Below are 22,062 nucleotides of genomic sequence, written 5' to 3'. Positions count from 1 at the left end.
AAATACTATTGTCTCCTAGTTCTCCTCATACCTATCACTACTCTTTGGTCTCTTTTGCTAGATCTTCACCCAGATCACATCCACTAACTTTGGTTGTCCCACAGATTTCTATCCTGGGCTCTCTTCTCTTCTCCCTGTATACTATTTCACTTGGTGATCTCAGCAACTTCCATGGACTCAATTATCATCTCTATGCTGATGATTCTCAAATCTACCTATCCAGCCCTAATCTCTCTGCTGACTTCAGTCTCAAATTTCCAACTCCAGCAGATATCTTAAACTCAGTATGTCCAAAACTTAACTAAACACTATCTTCCCCTGGCCCTCTTCCTTCTTTCAAACTCTTCTATTGCTATCAACGGCACTACCCTCCTCTCAGCTTCCCAGACTCAAAATGTAGGCATCATTGACTCCTCATCATCTCTCCAATCCACCCCCCAATACACAATCTGTTGCCAAGACCTACCAATCGCACTTTTGTGACATCTCTTGAATGAAACCTTTTCTCTCCTCTGATGGTGCCACCATCATGCAGCAGGCTCTCAATTACTTATACCTGGACTACTGAAATAGCCTGCTGATTGGTCGTCCTGTCACATCTCTCTCCATCTCAATTCATTCGCCATTTAGCCTCCAAAGTGATTTTTCTAAAGCACAGGTCCCACCATGCCACCCTCTTACTTAACAAACTCCAGTAGCTCCCTATCATCTCTAGGATCAAATGTAAAAATCTTCTCTTTGGCATTCAAAGCCCTTCATAATTTACCCCTCCTTTCCAGGCTTCCTACACCTTGTACTCTACCCCCTACACATTCTTCAATCAAGCACCAATGACCTCTTTGTTGTTCCTTGGAACATGATGCTACATCTCCCAATTCTGGGAATTTTCAGTGGCTGTCCCTCATTCTTGGAATACTCTCACAGCTAGGTGGTGGAGTAGTTAGAGCACTAGGCCTAGAATTAGGAAAACCTGTGTTTATATCTGGCCTCAGACACTTTCCAGTTGAGTGACCTGGAGAAAGTCACTTAAAACTTTCTCTTTGAGTTTCCTCAACTATAAAATGGGAGTACTAAGAGTACCTACCTCACAGAGTTGTTGGGAAGATCAAATGAGCTAACACTTGTAAAGCGCTCAGCACAGTGTCTGGTATGTGGTAGGGTTATATAAATGCTTCTTCCCTTTTACTTCTCTCCCACCTTCCCCCCATTCATCTCTGCCTTCTGACATCCCTTGCTTCCTTCAAGGCCCAGCTAAAATCCTACCTTTTACAGGAAGTTTTTCCCAATCTCTCTTAATTCTGATGTCTTCTCTCTGTTTATTATTTCCCATTTGTCTTGTATTTAACTTTTTTTGTTCACTGTTGTTAACATGTTGCCTCCATTCGATTATGAGCTCCTAAAACTACCTTTTGCCTCTTCTGTACCCCCAGGGCTTAGCACAGTATGGGCACACAGGAAGCATTTACTAAATGTTTACTGATTGACTGATCTCTCACCTCAATTATTATACTAGCCTTCTAATTGGTCTTTTTGTACTCAGTCTCTCAATGTTCTACTCCATCTTCAGTTCTCATGTCACTCCCCAACTCAAGAATCACCAGTGGATCCATTCATTGCCTTCAGGATAAAACATAAACTCTTCTATTTGGCATTTGAAGACTTTCACAATCTGGCTCAAAGCTATCTTCTGTGGCTCATTACATTTTCTCCGCTCCAGACAAACTGGACTACTTGCCATTCCCTACACCTGACTCTCCATCTTCAGCCTCTGTGCCTATGCACAGGCTGTTCCCCATGCCTGGAATGCTTTCTCCTCTCATCTTCACTTCTTGGAACTGCTAGCTCCCAACAAGGTTTGCCTCAAGAACTTCCTCATTCAAGAGGCCTTTTCTGATGCTCCTAGTTGTTAAAGCTGGCCCCACAAACTGTTATGTATTTACTTATATATGAGTATGTTATATCCTCCCTCAGTAGAACATAAGCAACTTGTGAGCAGGAATTGCCTCACATTTGTACTTGTATCCTCAGCATCTAGCATACAATCAGGTGTAAGCACCTGATAAATGTTTGATGACTAATAGTCAAATTTTAAAGCTAAAAATATGCTATGAATGACAAACCACAATTCCAAAAGATCAATATTGAAGCATGTAACCCAACCCTGACAGAGAAGTGGTAGATTCAAAATACAAAACAAGACACATTTTTTAATATGGCCAATGTGGGAATTTGTTTTGCTTGACTCTGGGGATTTGTTCTGGGTTTCTTTCTTTCTTTTTAATGGAGGATAACTGGTAGAGAAAGAAAATAAACACTAGTTAATTGAAAAATAATTTTAAATTAATAAACAATATGCTAGGCTAACATAATTCCAGCATCTGTTTTTACTAGCAACACCATACCAATTACCTTTTCTAGGCTGGATATTTCAATCTGCAGAATGCTATCTCTAAGCTCTCTTTACTCCCAAATCCCTTCTCCTGCTGCTACTCATAGATTGCGAAACCCTACCATCTATTTCCTCTACTCTTTAATCATGTACTGGTGTACAAAGTTGGGTGAAGTCATGTAACCCTCCTGACTGGGTCCATTATGAAATTGCTGTGTCCCCAGAGCAGCAAGACAATCCTTTTACTCCTCCCTAACAGAATTTCTACTATGCTCCTCACAATGGCTATTCTAAAAAACGTCTTTTCTTTTCTCAAGCCTCATACCACCCCGAAACCACCCTCTCAATGGCTCCTGTTTTTCTAAGAAAGTAGAGGCCATTCCCTCTGAGTTTTCTCTTTTCCTTTTCTCTACATCTCAAAACCACTTGATATCCTCTATTCTCTCCTTCATTCCAGTCTCTAATAAAAAGGTAGCCCTTTTCTCACCAAGACTAATTTCTCTATATCAATCAGTCTCCCAACCTCACCCAAGCTGAAAGTACAGTAGAGAAGATGGAATGGAAAACACAGAGATTTGACGTGGATAGCCCATTAAAGGGTCTATTTCAGTAGTCAAGGTGAGATGTGAGTAAGAGCTCGAACTACTGAGATGGATATGTTAGCAGAGAGAAGAGATCAGATTGAAAAGATATTATAGAGGTAAAAAAGACAAGACTTGGCAAGTGAATGAATATACAGAGTAAGGGAGAGTGATAAATCAAAAGTTAATGCTAAGATTATGCACCTGGGAGACTAGAAAGGTGATGCTGCCAACACTATAAGTAAGGAAATTTGGAGAAAGGGCAAGTTTGGAGAGAAAGATAAGTTCCATTTTGGACATGATGAGGTTGAGGTGCCCATTTGACAGATATTGAGTTGTAAATGTGTATTAGGTAATTAGCAATATTGGGTTAGAACTCAGGAGAAAAACTGAATATATAGATTTTGCAGTCATTTGCAAAGAAAAGATATTGAAATTCGTGGGAGATGATTAGGTTACCAAGTGAGACAATGTTGAGAGAGAAGAGGCCCCATGACAGATTTGGGACAGTCTATATGTATCCTTGAGCCAGTCCCCTCCAACAGAATGCCCCCAAAATTATCTCCTGACTTTAATTTTCAATCTCTCCCTCTCTACTGCTTCCTAAAAACAAAACAAAACAAAACAAACAAACACAAAAAAGCTATCACAACTCTTTTTCATCCCCTAAAACTCCCATTATCTCCCCTCCCTTTCAAAGCCAAGGGATAGGGACTGGACCTGTGGTTTCACTGGCACAGGGAACTCTTAAATGAGTTCCCCTCTACCCAATGCAGGAAAGCATTTATAACCTTAGAGAATTGCCTTTCTAGGTTAAGAGTGATTTGCAATAGTATGGGTCAGGGTTGGAACTTTAACTTGGGTCTTCTGGGCTTTTCACATCACTGCTCTCTCTTGCTTCTCTTCCTTTCTTGATCACTCCTTTCAGCCTCTTTGTTGGATTATCCCACCAGATAATAGTAGGTTTATGCTTCCTGCTCTAACTAGAGCCCTTATCTCCTCTCTCCCTACATCTTCTCAGTTGGTGACCTTATCATTTCCCATTACTTTAATTATCATTTCTATGTAGAGGATGTCAAGATCTATAAGCCCTAGTTTAGTTTCTCTGTTAAGCTGCAGTCTCACGTCATAAACTGTCTATTACACATTTACAAGTGAATGTCTAATGGGCATTTAAAACTCAACTTGTCCAATACAGAATTCGTTATCTTTTCCCACAAATTTACCCATCTTCCAAACTTCGGTTTACGTCAAGGGTTCTACCATCCATACAATCTACTGGGTTTGCATACTGTGTGCCATCCCTGATTCTTTACACTTCTTGACCGCACAAATCTATTCAATTGTTAATTTCTGACTCATATCTGTTCCCTTCTCTCCACTCATCGAACTACTACTCTAGTTCAAGCTTTCATCACTTTTAGCTTAGACTACTGAAATACTCTTATAATTGGTCTCCAGGCTTCAAATCTCTTTCCTCTCTAACCCACCCTTTACATAGCAGGCAAAGTGTTTTTCCTAAAGCACAGGTCTGACCATAGACACTCCCACTCATTATATTCCAGTGACTTACTATTACTTCTAGGATAAAATACAAACTCCCCTGATATTCAAAGCCCTTTAAAACCCCTCCCCAATCTATTTTCCAGCCTTATTACACATTACTCTAGCCAAATGGGCTTTCTTACTGTTTCCTACATATCACACTTAAATTTCCCAATATATGACCCATATCTGTAATACATAAGTATCACTTTCTACATGAACTCTTTGCTTATCCACTCAACTACTAGTGCCTTCCTCCCAAAATAACCTTGTATTTATTTTGCGCACACACACACACACACACACACACACACACCCCCTTCCTAAGAGGATGGAAGCTCTCTGACGTTATGAAGAAACTGCTTCATTTTTGTCTTCATGTCCTCAGGGTCTGGCAGACAGCAGGTACTTAATGGACACTTGTTGACTGATCAACTAACCACCATTTGTTTCTTTGCTGAGACCGAAACCACCACAAAATCCAAATAATGTTATAAATGATTCCTTATCAAGAAAATGCTTACCACTATATATTTCATTTGTAACCAGTCACAAATAAGTAATAATTTTACTTATACTTGTAAAGTGGAAAGTTTCACATCCAATTTTCTAGCACTAAATTTTTAATGAAGTTTTTCTAAGTAAAGAAAAGTATCAAAGTAGTACTTGAATAATTCATTTCATTTTCTTTCCTCTACAATTTTTCATCAGATAGTTATCAAACAGCAAAGTTGAATGATCTGAATTATAAGTCCCTTTTATTTCTTCTGTCCACAATATAGTAATGAGAATGATAAACAATAAAACTGTCAAAATGCAGAAATGGATCTGTATTTTCCAAAAACTCGAAATTCATCAGCCCACTAATAATAACGAATTGATTTTTAGAAAGAATGAGTACAAAGGATTTTACATTATTTTACATTTATTTTAACTCTAATAATTTTTTTAATTTTTTATTAAAACTTGGTTTTATCAAAATATTGTCATTCACAATGAATGGATTCTCCTACCAGAAAGAGGTCAGCTCAGTAATTACTCTGACATTCCGGGAAACTGGACTAGAATTCCTCCAATATTTCATCTCCTGCTGAAATAATCAACCTACTACAGAGACTGCTTAAAAAAAAAAAAATCACACCCTCTAAGTAGAGTCTCCAATTATAAGGAAGTCAAAAGCAAAGCCTAGGAAATATGACTACCTTCAGAGACAAGGAAATTCCTTGCACTGTTTCTTCACTGGCAATAGTATCTTTCATGGCAGCATTTCACAAGGGTGCCCCACATCTCTGATTTGTCAATCATATTTTGATTCTGGAAATATGCTACTTTTAAATGCCTCTAACTCTAGAAGACTGACACAGCTAGAAACTGAATTAGTGAATATGAGACTGGCCAAGACAATTCTGATAGAGAAGTAAAGTTTTCTTAATTCATCATATATATGGTTACTGTCCTTGACTTAGACCTAAAATTCCTTCCCATTGGGAACCAAACGCTTTCCAAAAAAATCATTTTCAAAAGTACACGCCAAAATCATTACCTCTTCCTTCTCATGTAGCATAATATGCGCTTTGAGACTAGCCACTCTGGAGAATTTCTTGTTACAGACAGGACAGGTAGGATCTTCCCCGTTGTGGGTACATTTATGAAGTGTCAGGTTGAACTCAACATTAAATGAAAGGGGGCACTGGTCACATCGATGTGGCTATTTGGAGAGAAAAGTAAAAAAGCCACTGAAATACAAATATCTTTCACAGATGCTTTGTACATTAAAAGGTTTTAAATACTAATAAGCACCATCAATAAAATACATTACTTCCTACCTGGCAACTTCTAGGATTCTTTTCTATAATGGAAATCTAGAAATTCTTCCAAAATGCACATAGCAAAGCCCTTACAGCATTTCCAAAGAGTTAGACCAGCAGCATACAAGTGCAAAAGAAAATTATAAAAATTACTGCACATATACATTATGTTGTGGTCTTCAAAAACCAGTTTTTAAGAGTAAGAAAACTGCATAAAACAGTAAGGTAGGGTCACCTGTATTTGTGACCAAATTCAGACTATGATATAGAACACTTTAGGTGAACCCACGGATTTCAAATATAAAAAATGTCCAAATCCAAAAAGGATGTTTAACATAGTTTGAAATTTTAGATGGAATGAAATAAATAGAGGGAAAACAAATTTCCAACATTATTCTTGCTAATAAAATTATCAAACATTCAATTTTGTTAAGAGTCATTCTTTTGGGGTTTGAATGGAAGAGGGTAACACTGTACATGTTAGTACAAAAAAGCAAGGCTTTTAGTGATATCACTGCTTTATTCTGGAAATACAGCCTGGATTGACCATACCCATATTACCTGGCAAAAAGATCCCTTGTGTTTCCCGGGTCTCAGACAGCCCATTAGCCTAGATTTATTTACACATATGGAAAGAAGGAAGCTCTGGTCAATTGTTACTGGTACTCTTATGTGTCAAGGAATTAATTCCATGGAGATGGTAAGGTTGCAATCCATGACATAAATAGGGCTTCACAGAGAAGATTTAGAATCTTTACTCAGAAAAATGAAAGTTCTCTTCTAAAACATATCCTAAAATATCATCCAGAATACTATTATACTTAAATGCAAGTATAAAATGAATAACAGAAAACATACACTGTAGTGTCAGTAGCTTGTGACAAAACTCCTGAAAAATATGAAACATTTTATAAAGAACTTTAAGTACAGAATTCAATTTTTCTCTTAAATCATAGTTAATCCAAATACTTGTATTCAATGGAATGTTTCCATTCTCTTTAAAAACTCACAAACCTATTGATAAGTCAAAAACAATAAATACTACAAATAAAATAAACTATCAAAATAGTTACTTTTCCTTTGGTCAGTAAGATGTGAAATTTTTTATAACCCTTAAGAAATACATAGTCAGAAAGTTCTAATTAATAATGCAATTAAAATCTAATTTGAGGTTTCTCATCTTAAAAGATACCTCCAGTTTCAACGCACACATTCTTGCTCTCCCTTCCAAAAATACATACCTTATCATTTTGCTCGTGATCCCTCATGTGGCGTTGAAACTGTGTCTCTTTTGGAAAAGATAGCAGACAGATATCACATTTATGGAAGTTTGGAACTTGATAGGCATAATTAGTGTTCTCCGCATTCAATGTTAAAACTCCATCTACAAAATTGCACAAGTATAGACAATAAACATTGGTTGTCATTCTCATCACACAAATATATCTAATTTGGCTACCTAAAAAACTATGATGGTGATAAATTTGAGAAAAATTATTATTTGAAAGAGTTTGAAGTCAAATTAAGGAAGTTATTTTCAAACTGTACTAGGGGATGTTTCTAAATCACAAACAAGCAACTTATATTAAAGAAGTGGGACATTAAAATAATTCTAAAATAATATTTCTAAATGAATAAGAATTCATTAGATTCTTGAAGCTAGCGGGACAAAAAAGGCAGTAAGATAATGGTTCTACCTTAAAGATTCTCTTAATGTAGCTTCCAGCTCACTACATCTTATCATCTAGGTATCTCACATCTCCTCCTTTCCTAAGGTCTTTTCCTTTTCCATCTTACCTGTTCCTTACCAAGAGTTACAGATTCAATACTGACATATAACAAAAATCTTCTAACATACATATAAAAATCTTTTACATAGTCCTCTGTGAACTATGAAATAGCAGCTAAATCAGTCAACAAACATATCATGTGCCAGGGACTGTGCTAAATACAAAGAAAGGTAAAAGATAGTCTCTGTTCTAAAGGAGCTTACCACCTAATAGATAAACATCCTACTGAATCAATAGCTAAGCAATCCTCACTTTTCTTTTATTTTCTATTTTTTTTAATGAGGCAATTAGAGTTAAGTGACTTGCCCAGAGTCACATAGCTAGTGAGTGTTATGTGTCTGAGGCTGGATTTGAACTCAGGTCCACCTGACTCCAGGGCAGGTGCTCTCTCCGCTGGCCACCTAGCTGCCCCATAATCCTTACTTTTCACTACAAGGTGTTGTTCCTTAAAATCTTTATTAGGTTAGTAATCACAAAGTGAGTAATTTTTGCCCACAGAACTGCTATAATTGGAGACTGTGTTCCATGCCATCAAATTAAACCATAGAAATGTTAAACAATCCATCAAGAAAAGGCAGAATTATACACTTTTTTAGTAATTTAAAATTTTAATTTTTATGCTCTAAATGACCATAAACTTAGTGTAAACACTAATCATAAGGGCCCTTCAAAAGTATACATGTAAAAACATATGTACAACTGTTTATACTGTAAACTGGACCTAAAATTAATACATTATAATAAATATTAAATATTTAATAATACTCTGTTTTTTTAAAAAAATAATTTGGATGGGCAATTTTGTCTTTTAAAAGGCTATTCAAGAACAATTTGTTTCCTTTAAATAAATATACATGTAGCAAATAGGTATTCAAAATTATTTCACTGATCTTTGAGCTATTCTTGAAAAAAGAACCAGAAATTAATTTATATCACTACAAGCTGCTGTAGTCCCATTATTAGTAAATCATAGAATAAGTAAGCAAAAATAAGGGCAAAGGACAGGCCATTTGGCAAAGAAAGAGGTTTCAGCATATTACCAACCATAACCTGTGCATGACAAATGGCAAACATCATTATTAAAGGCACACAGGACATAAACATTAAGAGATGAATGATAGTAGTGAAATAGCTCTGGATTTGGAGAACTCCTTCATAAGAAATGCTTGCTCTGCTACCTGTGTGTCATTGGCAAATCACTCAAATTAGTTTCTGGGCCTCATTTCTTCAACTGTAAAATAAGAGGTCAGTGCAAGATAATCACCTTCCTGCTCTAAATCTATGATCAATCAGTTAATCAACAAATGTGTTAGTGCTTATAAGGTGCCAAACACTAGTCCTTGTCTTCAAGAAGTTTTTACATTCTATCAGGAGAAATGGCATGTACATATAAAAATAGATATAAAATAAATACAAGGTGATTTAGGGGAAGATACTAGTAGCTTGGAACATCAGAACAGTTTTATGTTAAACTGCACTTTGAAAAAAACTCATTCTAAGAGGCTGAAATGAGAAAGGAGTGCATTCCAGGGATTGAGAAAAAAGTTCAGAAACAGAAGATAGATCATTATAGTGGTTACATCCTTCAAGTCTTGATCAGTAAAATGAATAGTTATTCTTTTGGACCCCAGAGAATTAGGTATAATAATTTAAAGATACAGATTTTACTTTGATATAAAGGAAATCTTCCTAACAATTACAGCAATCCAAAAATGAAATGGACTGCCTTAGGAATAGATTCCCCAACCATTCAGCTTTCCAAGAGAAAGGAGATGACCCTATATTAAGTATGCTGTAGGGGACATTCTTTTTCTGGCACAGTGGAACTGAACAGTCTCTGAAATCTTCAATTCCGAGATTCTTTTGTATTTGAAATTTTTCTATTATTTCGAAATTATTCTATTTGAATTTGAAATTATTCTATTTGGAATTTAAAATTATTTTAGATTATTCTATTAAGGAAAAGATGTGTAATAAAGGTCCGAGATGTCCCCTGAATATAGGTAATAACCTTAAAATAAGATCTATTTAAAAGGCAATCTATATGGACATATATACATATGTATCATGTGTGTACAAAGAAAGAGACTGATTTCAATGGTATAAAGAACTGTTCAGTGAGCAAACTCCCTCAAGGAATGTAGACTAGCACCTTCTTGGCAATTTCTAGTTTTCTAATTTCTATTTATTTGATCTAATTTCTAGCTCTGCCTAGAGCACTGAAAGGTACTTGTCCAATAAGTATGTGTCAGAAGCAGAACTTGAACCCAGTTCTTCATGGCTTCCGTGCTGGCTCTTTAACCCCTATGGAGCACCCATGGAACATGTGCACGCGCGTGCGTACACACACACACACAAATTATACAAAATTAACCAAATACTATGCAGTTGGGTGGCAGAGTATATTTAGAGTTATATAGATTTGGAGTCTGGAATATATGAGTTTGAATTTGGGGTCAGCCACTTATTACCTGCGTAACCCTGGGCAAGTCACTTAAACTCTCTCAGACTGTTTCCTTATTTGCAAAATTGGCGACTTGCCTCAAAGGATTGTTATGAGGCTCAAATGACATTACATGCAAAGTACTTTGCAAATCTTAAAGCAATATAAAAACAGTGTTACTATTATTATTATTAGAATATTCAAAAGGCTCTTTAATCTGGTCAATTTGGTTGTTTACTCCAATAGTGTACATCCTTGACCGTTCAACCTGTGTGTTTCTTATCCGTATCCACTGGCTTACCTTGCTTTCAGCATATACCCATTTTCCTAACCATACATTTCCTTGATGACATCTTTAAATCCTATTCTTTGAAGTTCCTCCTAGGTCATATTTTAGAGCCTGCTCATACCTACCATGCTCATACCTCCATGTTTACTGAAGTGGACTGGGGATTTGGTGTTCATTATGCCACGTCCAGTGGCTTCCAATTTTCTTCTCAAAGCATTCATGAAGTAAAGTCATGAGGCTGTGTAATTTAAAATTCTTTAACCCCTCTTATGCTTCTTGGAGGAATGATTTCCCACATATCATCATTCTCATTTTTTCCTAACTTTTTCTTAAAGTCACAAAGTTTTCAGCATGTTTACTTATTTAATATGGAGAATTTTATCATATTCTTCTTCATTCTTAGCAACCAATATTTGTGCAGAAATTACAATGATTTTCATAGTGAGAATTTTGTAAATATAAGTATCACAAATATTTCAACATGAAAATTGATCAAATAAATATTTGTTACCTCTAGGCATATGATAAAACTGCCAACTCCTTCTTTGCCTCTCAAATGAATAACTGTAAGTTATCTATTCGTTTAGCTACCACTTCCTTCTTTATTCTGATTTGATTTATTGTGACAACATCAAGACAGATACGATTCAGCTTTTCTAGCAGTACAACTACTCACCGGTCACTAGAGAAGGATCTCTCACTTTAGAGTACCAACAAATTAAAGTTTATAAGATGGGCTATCTTATAAGATGATTTAAGATGGTCTTTTTTAAAAACTATGATTCTCAGCACCCCCTGCCTCGTTTTTGACCACTTTATCATCATCTTCTCATCAAAAGTAAAAGTTTACACATGATGGAGGACAATTTTAAATCTTTATTTTGTGGATGGCCAGAGCTAAAGAATTCATCACTAAGTAGCCAACTTACTGATGCCTCTCCATACTAAGTAAGGATATTCAAAGCATTTCTAGCATAGCAAGACCTGCCAGAACTTACACTACACTGGCACCACCTTTATAGACCCAAGAACACTTCCACACCATGATGAGCACTTTGTGGAATTACACAAAGTTAAATTTAAGGGAAAAAAAAACACAGTCCTAATTGGAAGAAACTTATTTTTCTAAAGTAAATAAACGTGTCAAGTGAAAATGTAAGGCATCATAGGAAAGTAATTTATAATAACAGCTAGCATTTTTAGAGAGCTTTAAGGTTTGCAAAGCACTGTACAGGTTATCTCATGTGAAAAGTTGGATTTTAAAATATGAAAGTTTTTTTTAAACCTAAGATATTTAAATTTATACTAAAACACAGGATATTGACTTTACATGATAATGAAGAGGACTTTGCCACCTCATCACACATAAAATCTAGCAGAAACTATAAAAGTCTAAGTCTGGTTTTATTTCAAATCTGTAATGGTAGAAACCCTGCCACATTCCATAATACATAAAGCCTACTATTATATCTGGCTGTGATTTTATCACCTTCTTACTCAAAAATCTGCAATAACGCCCTACTGCTTCAAGAATAAAATACAAATTCCTCAACCTAACATAAGGCCCTTCTCAATCTGGCTCCCATATCCGTTTCCAGTTATACCACTACTTCTTCACTTACACCGCCCCTGCTCCCAGGCAAACTTGCCTGTTAGCAGTTTCCCAAACAAAAGATTCCCTCACAAGTCTAGAATACTGTTTTTCCTCATTTCCACCTTTCAGATTCCAACCTTACTTCAAAGAATAGCTAAGTTACAATATTTATGATAATTACATGTTGAAATATTTGCGATAATTATACTAACAAAATTCTCACAAATGAAAATAATTGCAACTTACAAACATTCATCACTAAGAATAAAGAATTTTATAAAATTCCCCAAATTAAATCAGTAATACCCTAAGTGCTAAAAACTTGGTGACTTAAAGAAAAAGTTAGGAAAAAACAAGAATGGTGAGAAATATATGGGAAAGCATTTTTTTTTAATCTTGAGACTGATTTATATTCTAAATAATGAAGTAAATTCATGAGTCAGCAAAGATGGTTACAAGCTTACAAAAATAGAGAACACCAAAAAAAAAACCAAACAAGCAAAAAAACTTGATTTTTTTTAACCCAATGTGCTAGAGTAGACTTGACTTAGTCCCAATGTAGACATGTTATCTCTATTGTCCTCTTCCATTATTCCCTGGAGCTTTCTCCCTTAAAGCAATGGCCCTCATCCAACTCTCATCTCTTCTTGTTTAAAGCCTTGAACTCCTTATTGGACCACCCATTAAATTCCTGTTTCTCTTCTATGGGAAGATTAATTCTCTGGAGGCTCATTTGCAGAGAAAACAGCCAGTTCCTGAGCTCAATAAACATTCACAGTTTAACAGCTCTACTTACATCTCCAGGCTATCTCTGATAACTCAATCAAGCAGATTTCTTCCTATACTCCCCACTCTTACTCCTCTCAAAAAAAGACATTTTTGAATGAATGACCAATGATCTAGAAGTGGTACTGGCCTCCACATGTGCTTAGAACACCCTCACTCTACCTGTCCGCAATATTCAGTGCTCTTCTTCAGGATACTAAAAACTATACATTATATTTAACAGTCACATTTCCTCCACAGACTGAGGTTGTCAATTTTTTTAGAATTTGAGAAAAGACAAGTGATCCTACCTCTGAACTTTAAAACATAACATTATTTTCTGAATATATATATATACCTACATGCATGTGTTTCTGTATTATTTGAATTAGCATTTAAAAAACTTTTGTTTTAGAAAAGAGAGGCTTATTTATGTATCTTCTAAGGTATTCTGAGCACTTTAAAATATAAAGAGATATTCATTAATCCATGTATAGCATTCTTTTCTTTGAGAAATAAATTTATTTTGGGGCATAGAAATCTCAATAAAATTGTCAAACAGCTTAAAGAATCCAAAAAAGCAACAGTTCACATAATCAGCACTTCAATTATTCAGAAAATTATTTGGGACTATCACAAAATAATCCCTGTTTTACTGTCAGTCAAAACTGTTTGCTGTTATCAAGCACAGGGTATGGGGGGGAATTATAATGAGGTTGTAATAATTTAAGGGAAAAAAATGCCTTTTTTTGGGAGGAGTGAGAGCGGGGAAAGCATTTCTAAGGCCTATTTCCTTAAGTAAGGCCTTTCTTGTTCTCCACCCACTCTCACTCATGTGTTACTACTTTCTATCTCTTGAAATTTCTATTTTTCTATATATACTTCATATTCACTTGCATGTGTAAATGTTACCTACCACCATAATAGCATGTAAAAGCCACAAGGAAAGATAAAATTTGGTTTTTACTTTTGTATTTGGCATTCAGAACAGCCCCTCCTACCTTTCCAGTCTTCTTATACTGGGGTGGGGAACCTGAGGCCTCAAGGCCACCACATGGCCCTATAGGTCCCAAAAGAATTTGCTCTGTGAAGTTTGGATTGAGTCAAAGGGCCTCACCCGAGGACCTAGAGGGCCACTTGTGACCTCAAGGCCCCAGGTTCTCCACCCCTGCCCTACACTATTTTTCAGTTATGTGACACAAACCTCTAGTCACTTTACAAGTATCATGGGTAGTCCAAGTGACCGAACTAAGTATAGAGGGTTTATAGGAGCAAGCAACCTTAGAAGTCTAGGCCAATCTTATTTTATAGATGAGAAAATTAAGTCCTCAAGTGGTGAAGTCATTTGTCTAAAGTCACAAAGGAACCAGCATTCATACCCAAGTTCTCTTACTAAAAATTAAAACACTCTTTCTATAAAGATGCTCAATCTTTTGAAAAGGACACCATCCTACCACTTAACAAATAATTCCCTCTAGACTCCTGGATGCTGGAAAGGAGAGGGCCTTGACAAGATTGGCTGAGCCCTATTTCTAGAGGACTAAGAAACCAGATTCAAACAGTTAAGTATTAAGGTTAGTCAGCCTCCCTTAACTGACAGATTCTACAAGTGGGGAAGTTCACCATTCCTAGGGAGACCAGAAGGACTTCAGCTATTGTCTATGATCATACTAAGAATCATATTTGGTTTTTCAAAAAATATATAATTTATAATCAAGCCAATAATATGTACACATATGTACTATACAAATGCACATATACATTTATACCCTTTTCCATCTTACCAACACCAACATTTTGCTTTAAAATAAAAAAGCCTTCTCAAAGAATAAAATGTTTTAAGATTTTCAAGGCTCAAATACAATGGTTATTTTGGCTATATCAAATGGCAGTAGCCATTCTAACATATTTCTTTCAAGATTCAACACAATGAGAAAATTTATTTAGCGGAATTCAAAGTGGTGTTTTTTTTTAATCTATGATTAAATATGTCACAGTGTAGAGAAAAAACATTTTTTATTCATTCAGTTTATTTAACAGAAGTGTTATATTTAGTATAACTGATACAGATTGTCCAAAAAAGTTGATAAATTTAAATTAGAATGTCAAACGTAGAAATTTAAATTTTTTTAGTTAATACATTTCAAAAAAGTTTTCACAATAATGAAGAAAAACTTTATCCTTTAAAAAATTTCAGGATGTTGTCAAATCAGTCACTGTATTCTTCAATAAGCCTCTTCCCAAAAGTACTACAAAGTAATTTAATTTTAACTAGTACAAGTACTTAAGACAACAGAAATTGACATTACAATATGTCATGAGAAAGTATGTTTTTTGTTCTTCTACTCTAGGTATAATTTTAAATAACTAACTTTTAAATTTGCTTTCTGGCCATAATACTAAAAATACTGGTCTTAGACTCTAGGCCAGGAGCGGGGAACCAGTGGCCTCAAGGGCACAATGTGGTCCTCTAGATTCTTAAGTGTAGCCCTTTGACTGAATCCAAACAGCATAGAACAAATTTATTGCATTCAGTCAAAGGGCTGTACTTGAGGACCCTAAAAGGCCACATGTGACCTGGAAGCCACAGGTTTCCCAACCGTGCTCTAGGCAAACCTGTAGATTCTTTCTGCATGCTTCTACCTCCTTGGACTTCTTCCCAATTTTTTCAAGTGCCCCAAATAATCCTTCCCCCCCTATTTTACCACCCTTAAAATTCTCCTTTCCTCAGGATAAAAGATCTATGCTAACTGACCAAAAGAAAGATATCAGTTCAAACTCATTTTCGTAACGTCTGGATGACTTTGGGCAGCAGGGTGGTACGGTAGATGGAATACCAGGTCTGGAGTGAGGAAGACTCATCTTCCTGAGTTCCAATCTGGCCTCAGACACTAGCTGTGTGACCCTGGGCAAGTCACTTGACTCTGCCTCAGTTTCCTCATCTGTAAAATGAGTTAGAGAAGAAAATGGCAAACTACCAATATCTTTGCCAAGAAAACCCCACATGGGGTCATAAAGAGTTAAATACAAATGAAAAATGACTGATCAACAATGGATAACTTTAGAAGATACCGTGTTGCTGTAAGGCAATAGTGTAAACAAAAGGATAAGATCCAAATTGGGATACAGGAATAACTGGAAGGATTCTCTGAAAAAGTTCAAAGAAAACTGAGCAGATCTGGGTCCTTCCTGGGTCAGAAGATGGCCAGTCATGGCTTCCTTTCCCCTGATCTGGACTTTCAGAAGGGGGACTGGGTAGAGCCAAATCAAGCTGCCGAGTCTGAGAAGTCCCTAGATGGATCCCTACTACTATTCATACTCAACAACACTTTGGAGTGATATGTATTATACTTTCCACATTAAAATAGTAGTGTGTACAAACAAGAAGAATTATGTTAATTGTTAATTTTAATGATTAGAGCAAGAGTTCCTAATCTGAGATATAGGTATCCATCAGAGTTAAAGAAAGTTGTCAGAAGGGAATATTGGGTAAATAATATTATTCTAATGAAGTATTACTTGTTAGTGGAAGGAAGGAAGGAAGGAAAGAAATGTGGATTTGAGAGAAAATGGTGAGAAGGTAGAGGCAGGGTAAAAAAGGGTAGGAGGATTATAATACATCTGAAAATTTTTGGAAGAGATAGTTGAGGGAAAAAATCTTACTGACCAAAATGAAATAAATGAGGTTTAGATACAAAGCCCTTTTAATATTAAGCTAGGGGGGAAAAAAACACAAACACCCAGCTAAAGACAAACTAAATGGTGACCAAAATAACCAGAAACTTTAAATCACCTTCCAATCAATGAAGTCACAGTAGTCTTAATGTACTCTTGGAGAAGCATATGCCATATATCCCATTCTTACTAAAGATTCTCACAAAGCTTTAATTCTGTTTATAACATCATATCTCTGTGAATCAGATTTTCACAGCTATTCTCCATCAACCAACTTCAAAGAAAGAAACAAACTGGAAGCTAAACATAATATGCAAGTTTCTCTTTTAAAAATAATACTGAAAATAAAATTGTTTGACAAGAAGCAGAATCAAGAGTCTCATTAATTAATTTAACTATGTTCTGATAAACATTTCACAATTTTATGATATTAAAAAAAAGTTAGGTACTAAAAGAAAATTTCATTTATGGAAAATTAACCTCTTTGCTATTTACATGCATATGCAAAGTAAACTCTAGAATTTGTTTATTAAACAAATATTTGCCATAATTATATGGCAAAGTTTACTGAAAGTGAAGAGGTACAGATACCAAAAAAGGTTGGAAACCCCTGAATTAGAGCTATTCAAAACAAGAATGGGCAGTCATAGAAGGTAGTGTTCTGTGTTCTCTCTTCCCTCTCACCCCCCTTACTTAAAGGAAAGACTGGTCACTACTTTTCAGGAATATTGTAAAGGAATTCTTATTCAGATCTGTTGGATTAAATAGCCAGGGACCATATGAGATGATATGGTTTTCTGAAGTATGTTTTTCCAGTTTTACATGAGTGTGCCAAAAATATTACATCCATGATGGAAATTCTGGAACAAGGGACTTTTTAAAGCACTAAGCTACTGGTTTCATTTAAAGCCAGTTAGTCCTAAATTCTAAATAGAGTAGTAAAACAAGGAAAATAAATTGAGGATATAAGTACACACAAAAAGGAAAGAAGTTATTACTTTTTTAATAGATGTTGTGATGGTTTACTTAGGGAACCCTAGAAAAGTCAACCAAAAAATTGACTGAAATAACTTCAGCAAAGTTTCAAGATAAAAAATAAACCCACAAAAATCATCAGCATTTCGCCATTTTACCAAAAAACCTGGGAGGAAGGGATAGAAAGAGAACTTCATTTGAAATTAACTACAGAGTATGTAAATACTTGGGATTCTATGAATACAATTATAAAGCACTATTTGTGGAAATAAATATATACTTGAGAAATTAGAGGAGCTCACAGGTAGGTTGATTCTTTATCCTAACAATACAAAATACTACCTCATCTAATTTACTTATTCAGTACCATACCAGTAAGATTATTACAGAAGTAGAGAGCTAGAAAAATAACTGCAAAATTCATCCAGAGGAATAAAAAGGGCAGGAATCTCAAGGGAAATGATAAAAAAAAAAAGTGGGAAATCAGGGGGCTTAGTAGTACCAGATTCTCAACTATATGCAAAGGAGTAATCATCAAAACAAGTTGCTACTAGTTAAAAAATAACGAAGTCAATCTGTAGAACAGATTAGGTACTAACATACAAAAGCAAATGCACTTAGTAGCCTAGTGTTCAATAAACCCAAATTCTCCATCTAATGATGTAAAGCAAGCTCTATTTGACACAAACGACTATGCAAACTAGTAAGTAATCTAACAGAAATTGGATTTAGACCAACACTTCACACCATATGCCAAGTAGATAGAATATGAAGACATAAAAGGTCTGATTATTAACAAATTAGAGAAGCAAGGAAGAAATTCCTGTCTTATCTCTGGACAAGAGTATGGTTTATGACCAAACAAGGAATAGAGAAGATCACGTAAGATAAAATGGATAATTATGATTACATAAAATGAAAGGTTTACACAAACAAAACCAATGCAATTAAAATTAAGAAGGAAAGTTACCTGAAAAAAAAAAATCTTTGCAGCAAGTTACGCTGATAAAGGTCTCATTTGCAAGATATATAAGTAACTGAAGGGCAGCTAGGTGGCCTGATGTAAGGAAGATTTATCTTCCTGAGTTCAAATATGACCCCAGATATTTAACCAACTTAGCTGTGTGACCCTGGGCAAGGTTACTCGACCCTGTTTACAATTCCTCATCTGTAAAATGAGCTGGAGAAGGAAATGGCAACCACTCCAATCTTTGCCAAGAAAACCCCAAATGGGGTCAGAAAGAGTTGGATCCAACTGGAGAATGATAAGGAATTGATTCAAATTTATAAGAGTAAGAGCCATCCCTCAATTGATAAATGGTCAGAGGATGCAAACAGGAAGTTTTCAAAGGAAGACATCCAAATTATTAACAGTTGAATAAAAAAATTCATCAAATCACTAATAATTAGTAAAATGCAAATTAACACAACTCTGAGGTTCCACCTCACTCCCATCAGGTTGAGAAAAACAAAAACGACAAATGTTGGAGAGGATGCTGGAAAACAAGCACATTAACACACAATACATGGGACTGTAAAACAGTCCAGCCATACTAGATCGCAATTAGGACCTATGTCCAAAAAGTAATCTTGTGAATTCCTTTTGACTAGTAATGATACCACTATCTACATCCCCAAAACTATCAAAGATATTCTTTCAATGGTGACAAAGAACTAGAAACTTAAGAGAATGCCTGAACAAATTATGAATGCAATAGAACAGTACTATGTGACAAGAAATGACAAAAGAGACAGTTTCACAGAAACCTGAGAAAACTTGCTTAAACTGGCAGTGAGGTGAACAGAACCAAGAGAGCAATTTATAAGATACATTGTAGAGACAAGTAAGAACTCTTATAAATGCAATGGCCAACTTTTATAAATGCAAATAACCATGGTTCAGCATGAGTGGATTCATGCTGAACCATACTACCCACCTCCACATAGAAAGGTGATGAATTAAACACACATTTTTGGATATGATCAACACAGAAATTTGTCTTGCTTGTCTCTCCATGTTTGTTACAAATGTTTTATTTTTATTTTTATTTTTCTATTGAATAAGCTGGGAAAAAGAGAAAAACGATTTTTCATTTTAAAAAGTCAAATAAATTACATTAAAAATAAACAGAGAGTTGGACTAGATTAAGAGGTTCTTAACCTGGGGTCCACAGTCTGTGAACTTCAACAGGAAAAAAAATTACATCTTTCATTTTCTTTACCCTCCAACTTTACTTTAGTATCTCTTTCAATCATGAATGTAGATAACAAACATTCTGAGAAGGGGTCCCTAGGTTTTACCTGACTGCCAAAGAAGACCATGACACACAAAAAAAACTAGGAACCTCTGGACTCTAAAGTCTCTTCCAGGTCTGAAGTTATAATTCTATGAACCCTTCCTTATCTTCATTCTGTGTAATTCTTATCCACAATTTTCCATATATACTTGACACAGGATACTACCAATATAGCTAAGGCCTCATCTTTTAAAAAATTCTTAGGTAATTTTTGCCACATAATCAGCCCATCTCATTTTCTGGTTGTACATGTTTTTGATGTCTTTTTTTGGGGGGGTCAGTGATCATGTGAAATCATATATAAATCATTTTTGGTAAGAAGCTACCATTTTACACCCATCTTCCATTGCCCTTTGAGTTAGACATAATTTTGATTCTTTACAAATATGGAATTCCATGCATAACCAGGAAAATATTGATGTTAAACAAATGACCTTTTTTGTTACAGTAGCCAATCTGGAATCCTTCAAAGCACTGTACAATTTCCCCAGTGAAATCCATTCAGATACACTTCTCACTCTAGAATGCATCTAGTGCCTGTTCAGCTTACAATATGGGTCCAATGACATACTATAAGGTGTCCAGCTAAGTAGAGAGGCTTATTCTCAAAAAATTCTCATCAACTGTAATCCACCTACCTCAACTCCTGTTCTACTCTTGGCCATGCTTGTCCCAGATAAGTATAAAATAAATATAAATATAAATATAATGATGGCTAAGTTCTATATATCATCCAACTGCATGTCATAGTTTGGACAATGGGCATTCTTCCTATAGAGTTTTGTTGTGTGAATAGTCAGGGTGAAATTTCACAGCAGCTTCCTCACCCTGAAAGGTCACTCTTTCTCTGGACTCCTCATACTATAAATAAACTCTGAACCTACAACCCATTTCTCCCAGAACTCCTGGAAACTCTTGTCATCTCATCCCAGAAACTCCATTTTAAGCAAAGTACACATGCCAGCCAAGTCTTCATTCCTCTCCAGATTCTTGGGACTTTCTACACCAGCAACATCAATCTCAAAATTGTATGTTATCTTAGTTTTAAAATGTAGTATTATCCAATCTTATTGTATTTTTATTTTGTTAAATATTTTCTAATTAAGGAATGTTGTAGGAAAAGGGAAACCATTTAATAGCCCTATTTTACACCATGCTATGGCATCCTTCTTACCCTGGAAGGTCACTCTGCTTTTGGAGCCTCCTCACCCTGGAAGTACCCTCTACCATATAGCCAGTTCCTCTGATTGGTCAGCTCCTCTCAGAATTCCATTTTAAAAACATGCCCATTAATATGGAAATGTAATTTTAATGACTTCATATGTATAACTGATATCATATTGCTTGCCTTATCAAGGAGTGAGGGAGGGGCAAGAAAGAGGGAGATAATTTGGAACTCAAAATTTTAAGAAATTTTATTGTAATTGGGAAATATTTAACAAAATAAAAATACATTAAAAAAAAAAAAGAACACTCAGGGAAAATACCTCACCTTCATTATTCTTCAAGCTCTACTCTTGACACTTTACCTCTTGACACTCCAACCTCTACCCTTGAAACTTGACAATGCCACAATTTGAGTACCTTCTTCCTTCCCCCCACCTCCCTTTAAGCCTCCTTTATATATTGTCTTTACCCACAAGAATATACGCTCCTTTAGGGCAGGCACTGTCTTTCTGCTTGTATTTGTATTATTTAGCACAGTATCTGGCACATAGCATTTAATAAATGCTTGCTGACTTACGGATATCACCAAGAAAGCTCTGCAAAATTCCAAGGGCTAACACAATCAGCACAATATCATCTAAAAACAGAAACATCTGAAGTCTTTCCCAAAACAGAGTGCCTCCTCAACTTGGAATCTTCGATAGACTTCTTCCATGACAGTGTCTTAATGCCTTTGGTAAACCT

The 22,062-nt window shown here is 35.5% G+C and overlaps 1 protein-coding gene across 3 annotated transcripts in view; it reads right to left on the bottom strand.

Moving 5' to 3' along the window:
• ZNF236 (zinc finger protein 236) overlaps window positions 1–22,062 on the bottom strand; it is a 212,040-nt gene that overhangs the window by 176,957 nt on the left and 13,021 nt on the right. For all 3 annotated transcript variants that reach the window (XM_027852409.1, XM_027852410.1, XM_027852413.1), the window contains exons 2-3: window positions 7,565–7,707; window positions 6,059–6,223 (exon numbers count right to left, since the gene is read on the bottom strand). In XM_027852409.1, coding sequence (XP_027708210.1) covers window positions 6,059–6,223; window positions 7,565–7,707 — 308 coding nt within the window. The remainder of the gene's footprint in view (window positions 1–6,058; window positions 6,224–7,564; window positions 7,708–22,062) is intronic.

Source organism: Vombatus ursinus, unplaced genomic scaffold (assembly GCF_900497805.2).
Source record: "Vombatus ursinus unplaced genomic scaffold, bare-nosed wombat genome assembly UNPS02009573.1, whole genome shotgun sequence".
Taxonomy (NCBI): domain Eukaryota; kingdom Metazoa; phylum Chordata; class Mammalia; order Diprotodontia; family Vombatidae; genus Vombatus; species Vombatus ursinus.
Note: the sequence above shows the minus strand (reverse complement) of the source record. Positions and strands in the feature narration are given on the sequence as shown.